This window comes from Scomber japonicus, chromosome 20, assembly GCF_027409825.1.
Source record: "Scomber japonicus isolate fScoJap1 chromosome 20, fScoJap1.pri, whole genome shotgun sequence".
In the NCBI taxonomy this organism is placed as follows: Eukaryota; Metazoa; Chordata; class Actinopteri; order Scombriformes; family Scombridae; genus Scomber; species Scomber japonicus.
In genome coordinates this window covers 1522637-1536444 of record NC_070597.1, presented here as the reverse complement: position 1 = coordinate 1536444, position 13808 = coordinate 1522637, and the positions used below count along the sequence as shown (strand labels likewise).

The 13808-nt window shown below is 42.0% G+C and overlaps 1 protein-coding gene across 1 annotated transcript; it reads right to left on the bottom strand.

The window, feature by feature from the left end:
* Positions 1–6328: 6328 nt before the first annotated feature.
* On the bottom strand, positions 6329–12652 carry arg1 (arginase 1). Its single transcript, XM_053341647.1, has 8 exons — positions 12417–12652; positions 12270–12342; positions 10078–10252; positions 9492–9651; positions 9312–9406; positions 9081–9185; positions 7794–7930; positions 6329–7017 (listed from the first exon to the last, which is right to left on the bottom strand). The coding sequence occupies exons 1-8, from the start codon at positions 12546–12548 to the stop codon at positions 6854–6856; spliced, it is 1041 nt and encodes a 346-aa protein (XP_053197622.1). The 5' UTR covers positions 12549–12652; the 3' UTR covers positions 6329–6853.
* Positions 12653–13808: the final 1156 nt, after the last annotated feature.

The window sequence follows — 13808 nt, the reverse complement described above, 5'->3', positions numbered from 1 at the left end:
ATGATGGTGGTGATGAGGATGATGATGGTGGTGGTGGTGAGGATGATGGTGAGAATGGTGATGGTGACGATGAGGAAGAGGATGATGGTGATGATGAGGGTGATGGTGGTGAGGATGGATGGTGAGGAGGAGGAGGATGATGGTGAGGATGATGATGATGGTGATGATGAGGATGATGAAGATGATGATAATGGTGATGAGGATGATGATTGTGATGATGATGATGATGATGAGGAGGGTCCTGCGTGGGGAGCGAGGGCCCGTCTGTCGCTACTTGCAGCTTTAAATTTATTTATTTCTAAAATAATTTAATCATGACTCAAAAAACTGATGAGAAGATGAATCGATAAAGACAGAAATCATGTTTCAGCGTCAAGAAACTTTATTAATATCTTTAGTTTCTTCACTTTCTCTTCATCAGCCGACGTTAACCACAGAAGAAGATATCGGATGATTTTAGAGCTGCAAACTAATATTTTAATAATCAGTTATTCGAACTTGTCCAACAAGCCTGATTATATTTTTATATTATCAGATGTGTTTTACCAAAGTAAAGGTCAAAAACTAAAATATGTTCAATTCACTTTTTTCTTTTTGTTATTCAGCAAAAAACACGAGTCACATGGTTTCATAAAACATGCAGCATGATTTAACCCTTTATAGGACACTCATTGAAAGAAAGGAAGGATGGAAGGAAGGGAAGGAAGGAAGGAGGGAGGAAAGAAGGAAGGTAGGGGGGAGGAAAGAAAGAGGAGGGAGGGAGGAAGGGAAGGAAGGAAGGAAGAAGAAAGGGGGATGGAGGAAGGAAAGAAGGAAGGGAGGAGAGAAGGAGGGAGGGAGGAAGGACAGATGGAAGGAAGGAAAGAAGGAAGGGAGGAGAGAAGGAAGGGAGGAGAGAAGGAAGGAGGGAGGAAGGACAGATGGAAGGAAGGAAAGAAGGAAGGGAGGAGAGAAGGAGGGTGGGAGGAAGGAAAGAAGGAGGGAGGGAGGAAGGACAGATGGAAGGAAGGACGGAGGAAGTAAGGAATGAGGGAGGGAGAAAGGAAAAGGAAGGGAAGAAAGAAAGGAAGGAAGTAAGGAATGAGGGAAGGAGAAAGGAAAAGGAAGGAAGGAAGGATATTTTGTGATATTTACAGAAGTTACCAAATATAATTACTTGCCCAATAAAGGGTTAATATAATATGTTTAATATAAAAGATAAAACGCTTCAGGACAGAATATAAAAGTAATATAATATATATAATATAATATAAAAAAGACATTTAAACAATTAAAAGTGTTAAATTGGAAATTAAATTAAGCTAAAATACAGAATAAGAAGTTAGAGTGCAATAAAAGATAAAAGTAAAAATCAGATTCTAGTGTAAAACCAGTTTAAAGCATCAAACTGACTTAAAACTATTTATTGATGATAAATAATCACAGCTGTGATATGATGCTGTTTCTGTTGCTCAGCTTTTCACAATAAGAGCGTCATCACATCACACCTGCTGCTGTGCTTTTATTTTTTTAATGTTAAAGCTGCTTGTTGTGTCAGCTGACCTCAGATCTGTTACCGAGGTGACGCCCCTCCACTCCACCAATAGTGTGTGTGTGTGTGTGTGTGTGTGTGTGTGTGTGTGTGTGTAGGTGTGTGTAGGTGTGTGTGTGTGTGTCTGTCTGTGTGTGTGTGTGTGTGTGTTTTTCTATGTGTGTGTGTGTGTGTGTGTGTGTGTGTGTGTGTTTTTCTATGTGTGTGTGTGTGTGTGTGTGTGTGTGTGTGTGTGTGTGTGTGTGTGTGTGTGTGTGTTGGGGCTATTTCAGCCTTGAGGTCATTGACTTCCTGCAGGGCCGGACAGATAAACGCTGACATTTCCAGGAGGAACAGTATGTTCACCTCTCTGCTGCTGCTGCTCTTATTTCCTCTGTTCTCTCAGACGCAGTGAGAGGGTAGCGGTCTGAGAGGGTTAGGGTCTGAGCTGTGACCGTCACATGAACGCAGCACGAGATCAGACAGATATTTTTAAATCAGCTTCTCTCTCTCAGAGCTCGTTCACATTAAAACCTGGTCGTGGACTTTATCTCTGAACATTATCAGATTTTAAACTCATCACTCTGAACATGTATAAATAATTACAGCTGCACTGATGAAAAGAAACTTGTGTTAAATCATGAAGAACTCTCTGATTGATCCATAGACCAGAAATATAAACTCAGTTATAATAAGAGTTGGTAAGATGATGAATTCATGAGTCAGTTAACCTGCTGCTGGTTTCTGAGTCTTTGTGATGTATTAATATGAATGATGATATAAATAGCTGCACAGACACGTGTGTGAAGACAGCTGCTCTGCTGTCGGTGCAATACACTGAAGGTGTTCTTTCTTTCTCTCTCTCTCTCTCTGTGTGTGTATGTGTGTGTGTGTGTGTGTGTGTGTGTGTGTGTGTGTGTGTGTGTGTGTGTCGGAGGACAGTATGAACCACACTTTGATTTTGGACTTCTTTCCTTCTTTCTTTCCTTCCTTCCTTCCTTCCTTCCTTCTTACTTTCTCTCTTCCATCCTTCCTTCCTTCCTCCTTTCTTTCCTTCCTTCCTTCTCCCTTCCTCCCTTCCATCCTTCCTTCTTCCTTTCTCCCTTCCATCTTTCCTTCTTCCTCCCTTCCTTCCCCTCCTCTCCTTCCTTCCTTCCTCCCTTCCTCCCTTCCATCCGTCCTTCCTTCCATCCGTCCTTCCTCCCTCCTTTCCTTCCTTCTTCCTTTCTCCTTTCCTGTGTAGGATAAAACATCACACCTAAAGAATGATGTCATCCAGCTGAGGATTATTTACAGCTGGATGGAAAATCCTAAAATCCTGAAGATGTTAGGTTTGAGTTTGAGTTTCTGTTGGAGTTTACAGACACACAGTATGATAATAATCTGCTGAAGAGGCTGAATGTAGTTTTCTATTCGTTGTCTGAACTGAGTGCAGAGTTGAAAGGGAGCCGCCTGCTGTGACCGCGATGGAAACACGCCTCCGGGCTTTATTGTGCTCTCCTATTTATAAAGTCGATCAAAGCGAAGGAAGCGAAGAACTGCAACAATTTTCTTTAAAGATAAGAAATGAAATAAAATGTATGTGAAGTGTTTCAAAAAGTGACACAAAGTAAAATGATTCTGCTTCTTTTTGAGAACATTTTGCTCCATGTGCAGCTTCCTGTAATGATTGATTTATGGTCTAACTGTCTTCCTCTCACTTTGTTATTTAGTTTTGTTAAATGTTTAAACTCGTGTGTTTGTCTGAGAGACTAAACTTTCTATCAGCTGTTAAACTCCACAGATGATTCGCTAGATGTCAAAATTCCCCCCATTTTTTTTCCTAGGATGGTGAAGTCATGAGTAGGAGGGGTAAGATCATGACTTCACCATCCTTGGAGAAAAAAAAAAAACCTAAGTATCTCTATGTAACCATGGAAACCCATTACTGCATACATTATAAAACATAAGACAGAAGTTAACTACAACTCCCAAGATGCATTTCAGCAACTAACATCCAATCAGAGAGCTTGAAATTTTGTTAAACGTGTAAATCAGTTCAGCTTTAATTTACATTTTTAAGGCAGTGTGACTCCTCAGACACAAAACTAAATAACTGAAATTAATAATCAGAATATAAAAATATATAAGTGTTAAATTATTCAGGAGAGTCGAGAGTTTCTATGTTCAGTGATGTTGAGATTGTTGTTTTTACACTTCAGTCTTTGTACAGATTAACCCTCCTGTTGTCCTCAGGTCAAGGAAGGACAGAGGGAAGAGGAAGGAAGGAAGGTAGGAAGGAAAGGAAAGGAAGAAGGAAAGGAGTAAGGAGGGAGGGAGAGAGGAAGGGAGGAAGGGAGGAAAAAAGGAAGGAAAGGAGTAAGGAGGGAGGGAGAGAGAAAAGGAGGAAGGAAGGGAGGAAGGACAGCAGGAAGGACGGAAGGAAAGGAGTAAGGACGAAAAGAGGAAGGAAGGATAGAAAGGAGTAGGAAGGAAGGAAGGAGGAGGGAGCAAAGAAAGAGGGGAGGAGGTGAACAAGGAAGGAACATTTTTAGAAAGAGGGAAGAAGGAAGGAAAGGAGGGACCGAGGAAGGAAGGAAGGGAGGAAGAACAGAAGGAAGGACGGAAGGACAAAAAGAGGAAGGAAGGAAAGAAAGGAGTAGGAAGGAAGGAAGGAGGGAGCAAAGAAAGAGGGGAGGACGCGAAGAAGGAAGGAAAATTTTAAGAGGGAAGAAGGAAGGAAAGGAGGGAGGGAGGAAGGAAAAGAGGAAGGAAGGATTGATGGAAGGAAAGGAGTAAGGACAAAAAGAGGACGGAAGGAAAGAAAGGAGTAGGAAGGAAGGAGGGAGCAAAGAAAGAGGGGAGGAGGCGAAGAAGGAAGGAAAATTTTAAGAAAGAGGGAAGAAGGAAGGAAAGGAGGGAGGGAGGAAAGAAGGAGGGAAGGAAGGAACAGTTAAAAGAGAGATGGGGTCGATTTGACCCGGGAGGACGACAGGAGGGTTAAACATGTTAATTATTGCCGTGGCGGCAGGTTAACGGTTCAATGTTCATATTTACTGTTCAAACATGAGATCAGTGTTCTCATCTGACTCTCACTGGAAGAAGAAGAAGAAAAGAGGAAGGAAGGAAGGACGGAAGGAAGGACGGAAGGAAGGAAGGGAGTAAGGAGGGAGGGAGAGAGGAAAGGAGGAAGGAAGGGAGGAAAAAAGGAAGGAAAGGAGTAAGGAGGGAGGGAGAGAGGAAAGGAGGAAGGAAGGGAGGAAAAAAGGAAGGAAAGGAGTAAGGAGGGAGGGAGGGAGAGAGAAAAGGAGGAAGGAAGGAAGGAAGGGAGGAAAAAAGGAAGGAAAGGAGGGAGGGAGAGAGAGAAAAGGAGGAAGGGAGGAAAAAAGGAAGGAAAGGAGTAAGGAGGGAAGGAGGGAGAGAGAAAAGGAAGAAGGAAGGAAGGAAGGAAGGGAGGAAGGACAGGAAGAAGGAAGGAAGGACGGAAGGAAAGGAGTAAGGAGGGAGGGAGAGACGAAAGGAGGAAGGAAGGAAGGGAGGAAAAAAGGAAGGAAAGGAGTAAGGAGGGAGGGAGAGAGAAAAGGAGGGAGGATGGAAGGAAGGAAGGAAAGGAGTAAGGACGAAAAGAGGAAGGAAGGAAAGAAAGGAGTAGGAAGGAAGGAAGGAAGGAAGGAAGGAGGGAGGGAGCAAAGAAAGAGGGGAGGAGGTGAAGAAGGAAGGAAAGGAGGGAGGGAGGAAGGAAAAGAGGAAGGAGGGAGGAAGGAAGGAAGGAAGAAGAAAAGAAGCAAATACTCAAATTCACAGTAAACATGAAGAAATGTTCAGTTTTATTTTTATTTCAAGTTTATAAATGTTCGACATGCAGGACTGACATCAGCAGGCTTTTATTTTACATATAAAACATTATTTTGTCATTTCATTTTATTCTAATTTTGGATTTTTTTATATATATTACTTTTAAAAATGCATTTTAAAAAGTGGAAATTTGATCATCTACCATTGAATGCCGTGAGCAAACTGTGATGAGATGTATTCAGAAACAGTCGAGCCTTCATTCAAGGGCCACATACAGACCAATTTGATCTCATGTGGGCCGGATCATTAAAGGGAAGGAAGGAAGGAAGGAAGGAAGGAAGGAAGGAAGGAAGAAAGGAAGGGCGGACAGACAGACAGACAGAAGGAACGAAAGAAAGAAGGAAAGACAGACAGAAGAAAGGGAGGAAGGACAGATGGAAAGAAGGACAGAAGAAAGAAAGGAAGGAAGGAAGGAAGGAAGGAAGGACAGATGGAAGGAAGGAAGGACAGATAGAAAGAAGGACAGAAGAAAGGAAGGAAGGAAGGAAGGACAGATGGAAAGACAGATGGAAGGAAGGAACGAAGAAAGGAAAATGGTAAGGTAGGGAGGAAGGACAGATGTAAAGAAGGAAGGACAGAGGGAAGGAAGAAAGGAAGGAAGGACAGATGGAAGAATGGAAGGAACGAAGAAAGGAAAAAAGGAAGGAAAGGAGGAAGGACAGATGGAAGGAAGGAAGGAAGTAAAAGAACACAGGAAGGAAAGTGGGCCGGATTGTTCCCCTGGGCGGGCCGGTTCTGGCCCGCGGGCCACATGTTTGAGACCCCTGCCTTAACGTCTCATCCACCAGTCTGTTGAACTCCAGCTGGGTGCGTTTGATTTGCAGCTCTGATTTTCCACAAATCAAACGCACCCCAGCCAGCATCTCCATGTGGGCCCCTTAAGGGTGACATTTCAGCAAATATGGGACCCACATGGGCTTGTCTGCCGTTTCCATGGTGATCACACCTGTGTTTACCCATATAAGTGGGCTCTGACTGGGTTTCAGGTGAGACCCATGTAGGCTCCATATGTTTACCCATGTGGGGTCTCAGTGGGACCAGAATGGACCTTTAAATGGGTCCATTTAGCCCACATAGGCTTCACTTGTGGGACCAATGTTACTGAAACAATATGGGGCCCAAACAGTTTGCCCTGTTTATGTCCGTGCCTGCTCAGCCCACTTACTCATACAGTCAGCTCATGTGAGACCCCAGTTCAAGCCCACTCAGTACCCACATAGCCCACATTTAGGGGCCCACATGGACTTGCTGGCTGGGACCCAGATATGAAGTCAGTGAGGAGTGAAGTGTTAAAACTCATTTCTGCTGTTTTTGCGTCCTGAGCAGCAGACGTTGATCTTTTTTGTTTCTTTGGTTGTTACTGAGCTGAGGTTCAGATCAGTCGTATTTATATTAATCAAAACGTGATTTCTCAGAAACAAAGCTGCAATCATTTAAACTGGTGATCATAATCATGTTCTTAAAGTTCTTAAAATTAAAATCTGATGGTCCGTCCCGGCGTCAGGCCCGTCACGGCTCAGGCATGCAGTAATCAGCTGGGTGGTTTCCCTCACGCAGGCGTCCGAAACATCCGAGCAGCAGGTCGACCGCCGTCCTCACCGTGGACTGGACTTCCTCCTCGGTCTGAGCCCTCAGAGGATTCACCTCCACCAGGTCCACCGCCGACAGAAGACCTGCAGGACGAGCAGTGATTAGAACGTTACTCTACACAGACTACAGCAACAATCAACTGCTGCGAGACCAAAAACATTTTCAAACCAACCGTGAAGGACTGAGGTACAAAGGTTTAGCAGCTGCTGGTTGTGTTTAACGTGTTTTCCCCAGGCGGGGAGCTCCGGTCCTCTGAAATGAGGCCAACCAGGAAGTAACTTAGAGCTGCATTCTATCAAAAGGCCACCAGGGGGCGACCGTCTCTATACAAGTCAATGGAGAATTCACCAACTTCTCACTTGATTTCTAACCTCAGTAAACGTTTTCAAAATGTGTTTATGGTCTCAATCGCTAGTTTAAAGCCTTCTTCAATGCAGTATGATGTTCATTTGGGACATTTTGGCCTCCCTGATTTTATATGTGACGATAAAGCAGGGTATGCATTAGGGCGTGGCTACGTCCTGATTGACAGGTTGATTGACCAACGTCCTCGAGATCCAGCCCTCGTAACCATAGCAACCTCCCCGCTCTGCCCATGGCCCCGCCTCATGCCCATATAAGTAGAATCCGTGTTTTTATTTTTCCCAGCATGCACCTGAAATTTTCAAGATGGCGCTGCCTAGATTAGAAACTATTAGCTTCCGAGCAGCAGTCCACAAACCAATGGGTGACGTCACGGATGTTACGTCTGTTTTCAGTTTAATTGATTGAATCAGAAAACACAATGAAAGCTTGAGTTGATTTTTCATATTCATCTGACACAGATCTGCTCAGTCTGACTGTGTTTGTTGTGTCGTACCTGTCTGACAGAGGTGTTCAGTGATGTACATCCCCTCTCTGTAGGTGAGCCCTCCGACCACAGGTGTCCCAGTTGCCGGGGTAACAGAGGGGTCAATGGCATCGATGTCGTAGCTCAGGTGAATTGGCTTCTTCACTCTGACACAAAGTAGAATTATTTCTGACGATGTTAACAAAAACTGAAAATGTACAAACTTCATAAATGAGGAATTTATGGCAGAGCTGTTGGACTGCACAGATGTTCCTAATGACGAGACCAGTGAGTGTAAATATACGAGTCAGTGATGATTCTTAGTGTCTCCATGAGGTTTAGTTTAAATGTAAAGGGTTAAAATGTGAAAATAAACGTATGAATAACTTCACACATTCTTTTTTTTTTTGGACCCAGCATCAAATTTCTGCTTTTAATCCATTTAGAGAGAATATATTAGAGGATTATGGTAAAAATGTCTAAGTGGTGTAACCATAAAAACTTTGTACCAAATAATTGAACGTTGCTTAAAAACAGTAAATAGTCAATAAAACACCTTCCTTCCTTCCTTCCTTCCTTCCTACCTTCCTTCCTTCCTACCTAACACCATATCAACTAGTTTGGCATGATCTTACATCCTTCCTTCCTTCCTTCCTTCCTTCCTTCCTACCTAACACCATATCAACTAGTTTGGCATGATCTTACATCCTTCCTTCCTTCCTTCCTTCCTTCCTTCCTTCCTTCCTTCCTACCTAACACAACATTTACATGTTTTAAATGAAGTCATTATTAGTATAAGTCCACTTAAACACACTGTAGCTGATACAATATTTAATATCTATCATTCTTTTGTGGTTACACCATTTGACATTTTCAGGAGCATTCAGTCTTACTTTTGGTATAAAATGGGTCAAAGGTCATTTCAAATCTCTCTTATTGATCTTTTTTTAATATATTGATTATATTGAACTGGGCGTAACCTCCATGATGTCTTGCTGCGGAGTTCAGTCTGAATTTATCTAGAAAACCAACAAAAATACTAAATGTACATTTTAACAAACCTGATGCTGCTTTTAAATCTAGTTTAACTGATTTATGAATTGATCACCTTGCTAACACTTATATCTGAGTCTCTAACAACTGGGCAAAAAATTCTGCTGATGAATGTGTGCTACGACAGAAAGCTCCAGAACAGCTGCTAAATAAACCCTCGGGTTATATTGTTTTATCAGTTAGACTTTGTTCATTTCTCTAAAAACTGACTTGAAGACTAATGATCTAACGATGTGCAGTATTCAGCACAGAGTCGGCGTTTACTTGGCAGAGAGGTAGTCACATGTCTCCTCCATGACCCGGGCCACGCCGAGCCGATCCACCTCTGACATAGAAAACGCCTTCACACCCAGAAGCTTCAGGATGTAACTGTGAAAAGAAACAAAATGATATTCAAATAATCACAAAGTTTAACTGGAAGAAACTGAAACCTTTTTTTTTTTTTTTTTTTTTGTGAAATTCTTCAGATGTGTTCAGATGAGCTCAGAAACGTACTGCTCCTCCGGGTCCACGTCTCTCAAACCGATGTAGACCAGATCTCTGGCCGACACGCACGGTTTGATCCACGAGAAGTTTGGCAGGACGGGAATCTGGCGGCATTAAAGGAAACATTAACATCACATTAAACCAACACAGTGCCGGTCGTGTCCTGGTGAGCTGCTGCTCTGCGCTGACCTTGGAGTGCAGCTCGTGGAGCAGGTAGGACATGGGCTGCCCGTGGATGTTCCCGGTGGGAGACGTCAGCGGCGTGTTGATGTCGGCGTGGGCGTCGACCCAAACGATGCTCAGTTCCCCGACCGCCGCCGAGTGACCATGGATGGAGCCGATCGCCAGGCTGGAGGAGAAAAAGCAGTCAAGACATCTGAAAACAGGTAAAGAAGAACTGAGACGTAAAACTAGCAACTTCACTTTATAAAATACTCTAAATATCAGTGGTGGAAAGTTACTGTTCCAATATTTCAGCAACAATCGAAGATTAGAGAAAAAGTCCAAAAACTGAAAACACATTTGTGTATCAGAACTTTGTTTTTTCTTTTTTCTCATTAATCATCTCAGCAGCCCTCACATTTATCTGCTGACCCTTTGGAGGGGCCCCACCTCTAGGTTGGGAACCACTGGACTAAGCTAGCTAACTGTATATAAAGTAGTATAAACTAGCTAACTGTATATAAAGTAGTATAAACTAGCTAACTGTGTATAAAGTACTGCAGTACTTTTAGTGTAATACTGCATACTACATCACTCATAATGACTCAATGACCTGTGGTCTCCTCCCAGCATCACTGATGTGTGTCCGTCCTTCTTCACAGCCTGCACCGCCTCTGACAGCCTCTGGTTGGCGCTGCCCACCGCCCGCGGGCGCTTCACCCGCCCCACCGGCTCGTCGGAGGCCACCTCCTCAAACGTGAGGTTCCCATAATCCTTCACTGCACAGCCTGCAGACACACAGACACAAAACATAATTCAGATGGCTGTCTGTCACTTCTTCATGTTTCTTTATTTCCAACCAGCAGCAGAGTTAAAGAGAGAAAGCCTTCAGTTCATTCTGTGAAACATTAACAGTCAGAAGCTCTGTGTGGTGTCTCTGTGACGCTGCCGCTGCTCTGTGTGGAAATCTGCTCCTTTTGCAATGCAAAGTAAACAGGTTGACAGTGAAATGAGTCACTTATGAAACACTACTGTCCTCTACAGAGACGGGAACAGATCAAAGGAAACGTCTCCCGGTCTCACTCGACACAATTCAACAGATTGTTTCAGACATTATGGGATGTCCAAGGACAGATCCAACCAGCAGCAGCTTCACCGTAACCAGTTAAAACCCAACTTCTAAAATAGACACAACATTTCACCCAGTGCAGAGACTGTGACCTGTTTTTAATAGTTTAGGATAAATAATCACAGCTGTGATATGATCCTGTTTCTGTTGCTCAGCTTTTCACAATAAGAGCGTCGTCACATAACACCTGCTGCTGTGCTTTTATTGTTTTAATGTTAAAACTGCTTGTTGTGTCAGCTGACCTCAGATCTGTTACCGAGGTGACGCCCCTCCACTCCACTAATTGTGTGTGTGTGTGTGAATGTGTGTGTTTGTGTGTGTGTGTGTGTGTGAATGTGTGTGTTTGTGTGTGTGAATGTGTGTGTTTGTGTGTGTGAATGTGAAGGTCGCACGCCTCTTCAATGTCTTCTCTTGTGTTCCATTAATAAAACTGAGCATGTGCAGCATGACTCAGACACACACACACACACACACACACACACACACACACACACACTGATCCTGCTCAGCACTGTAAGTCTCTGAAGATTTAAATCGTGTCCCAGTTCAACATTGAACAGTGTGTCTGTTGTCACGGTGACAGCGAGACGATGCTAACACGCTAAATTGATTTATTTTTTCAGGCCAAATTTTGAACTTTTTTCTTTTTCTTTTGTAAAATTTTCAAATTTGAAATCATCAATGTGAAAGATGTCACTGGTAATTCTGAGCATGTTAAACATTTGGCTTAAGGAACAGAAACCACAAACAGCGGGACGCATTTCTCTCTGAATGGATCAAATTCTGAAATTCAAACGAGTCATTTTGCAATTTTCACAATGTGAGTCTAATGACACAGTCTGGCCTCTACGTGAGAAACCGTAGCTTTAAACGTTACCAGCTGGAGACGAACATGAAAACATCTTTATACACTCACAGCTTCTCATATCTGGACTGAAGTGTGAAGATTTAAATAAATGAATCAAATTGAAAGTTATCGCTGATGGAAAATACCAAAGTACATTTACTGAAACACTAGTGCAGGTGTTTGATGCTACTTTCTACTCCACTACATTTATTGAACAGCTTTAGTTACTTTTCAGATGCAGATTTGACACAATGGAAAATATAACAAGCTTTTAAAATACAACACGTTGTTAAAGATGAAACCAGTCAGCAGTGTGTAGTGGGCTCACATTTCAGATGTCTATGAGTTGTTAACAGCTCCACCAAATACTGATTCTTCCCTCTAAACTTCTCACATGCTTTCATTTCAATTAATGTTCAAATGATCCAATATTTATAAATCATCTCACCAGGCCTCACATTTATCTGCTGACCCTTTGGAGGGGCCCCACCCCTATGTTGGGAACCACTGGACTCTTAATACTGCAGTACTTTTACTGTAATACTGCAGTACTTTTACTGTAATACTGCATACTACATCACTATAATACTGCAGTACTTTTACTGTAATACTGCATACTACATCACTATAATACTGCAGTACTTTTACTGTAATACTGCATACTACATCACTATAATACTGCAGTACTTTTACTGTAATACTGCATACTACATCACTATAATACTTTTACTGTGTTTAACTTATGTACTGTTCTTATCTCGTGGTATCAGGATTATTATTCAGTCTGTTTCTTTCATTGATGATCAGTTATTGACAGTTTTCAGGTCACCTTGAGCCTGCAGTTTGTCCCGCAGTCCTGCAGCTCGGATCAGGTCCGGTCCTCTCTCCACGCCTCCTCTGCGCTGCACAACAACACAACAAGCAGGTTTACAGCCGCTCCGCAGCTCGCGGTGCTCACGTGCCCGCGTGTTCTCACCTGTCCCTTGGAGAAAGGAGCTCCGATGATCCCCACGGACCGCTCATGGTGGTGGTGATGATGATGATGATGATGAAGACTCCGTTTGGAGACAGTCAGCACGAGCTGCCGCAGTGTCCTCGCGCTCCTCATGATACCGATCCGCAGACAGACACGGACTGTCACCGACCCACCGGGAACCGGAGCCTCCTAAAAGCTCCCCGGCAGGACACCGCCTCTGACGTCACCGCCTCAGACGTGATGACATGGTGATGATGGCATGTTACGTCATTGCCGAGTTATTTCATTTATCAATAGAATAAATATGTATTAATTTATTTAAGTCAGAGCAGAACAGAGTTATTATAGTTTAGAAATGTAATTTTTAAATTTTATTTAGTTTTCCAGTTTGATTTTTTATTTCAGTTTATTTTCAGTGAGTTTAACAAGTGATGAAGTAGTTTTAGTTTTTATGTAGTTGTAGTTTTAGTTTTGTTAATTAGTCATTTGTTCTTAGTCTTGTTTCAGGTTTTAGGAGGAAAGTCTTGATTAGTAGAAGCTGTGAAGGATGAACACTGACACTGTGTTTGAAGAGACAAAGAAAAGAAAACTACAACTAACATCATTTTATCTGCTGTTCACTTTAGTTTGAGTTAGTTTTACTTTTTTCTAGATTTTTATTTTGTTTTCGTTTTTTTTACAAGTAGGCTACTACTAGTACAAGTGAAGTTTTAGTTTTAGTGAACTATAATAAGCCTGGAGCAGAAATATAAAGAGATTTATTCATTGGAGCAGCTGTAGGCCCATTAAAGTAATCTGGGACACTCTGAGTCATTCTGGCTTGTTTATCATATTTAAATTTGAATCCAACACCTTATATCATTATGTATATATAATATCCAGAGCTTTCCTTGTTAAATCAGAAGACAAATCTTAAATATTATACTCAAATATAATATAATAAACACATATATTAGTGTTCCTCGTGCCCAATGGTTTGTGGATTTTCTACTCTGGGACAATTTGCGCTGAAATCTGAGAAACTAGTTATTAGACTTATGGTTCATTTAATGCTAAAATACATCATAAACATAATTTAACAATGAAGAACATTGTTTTATTCATGCCAGATTTATATCCTTAACATTGAGTTTGTGTAAATCTTATGTCACTGACCTCTGAGTGTACTTCCTGTTTGACTATTTTCCCCATTTATGACACAGACAACGTCACATGACTTTTTTTAAACTTATTATTTCAGCTTCATGACTCACTAAAGAAAGAATTCACATCTTAACCTAAACTTAAACTTAAAACCCTGTCTGACTTTTATGGTCATTATCAATTTTATTTAATCACTGATTTTATTGTAAAATGTTTTATTCCTTTATAATTAATCTATTTCTTATTTTC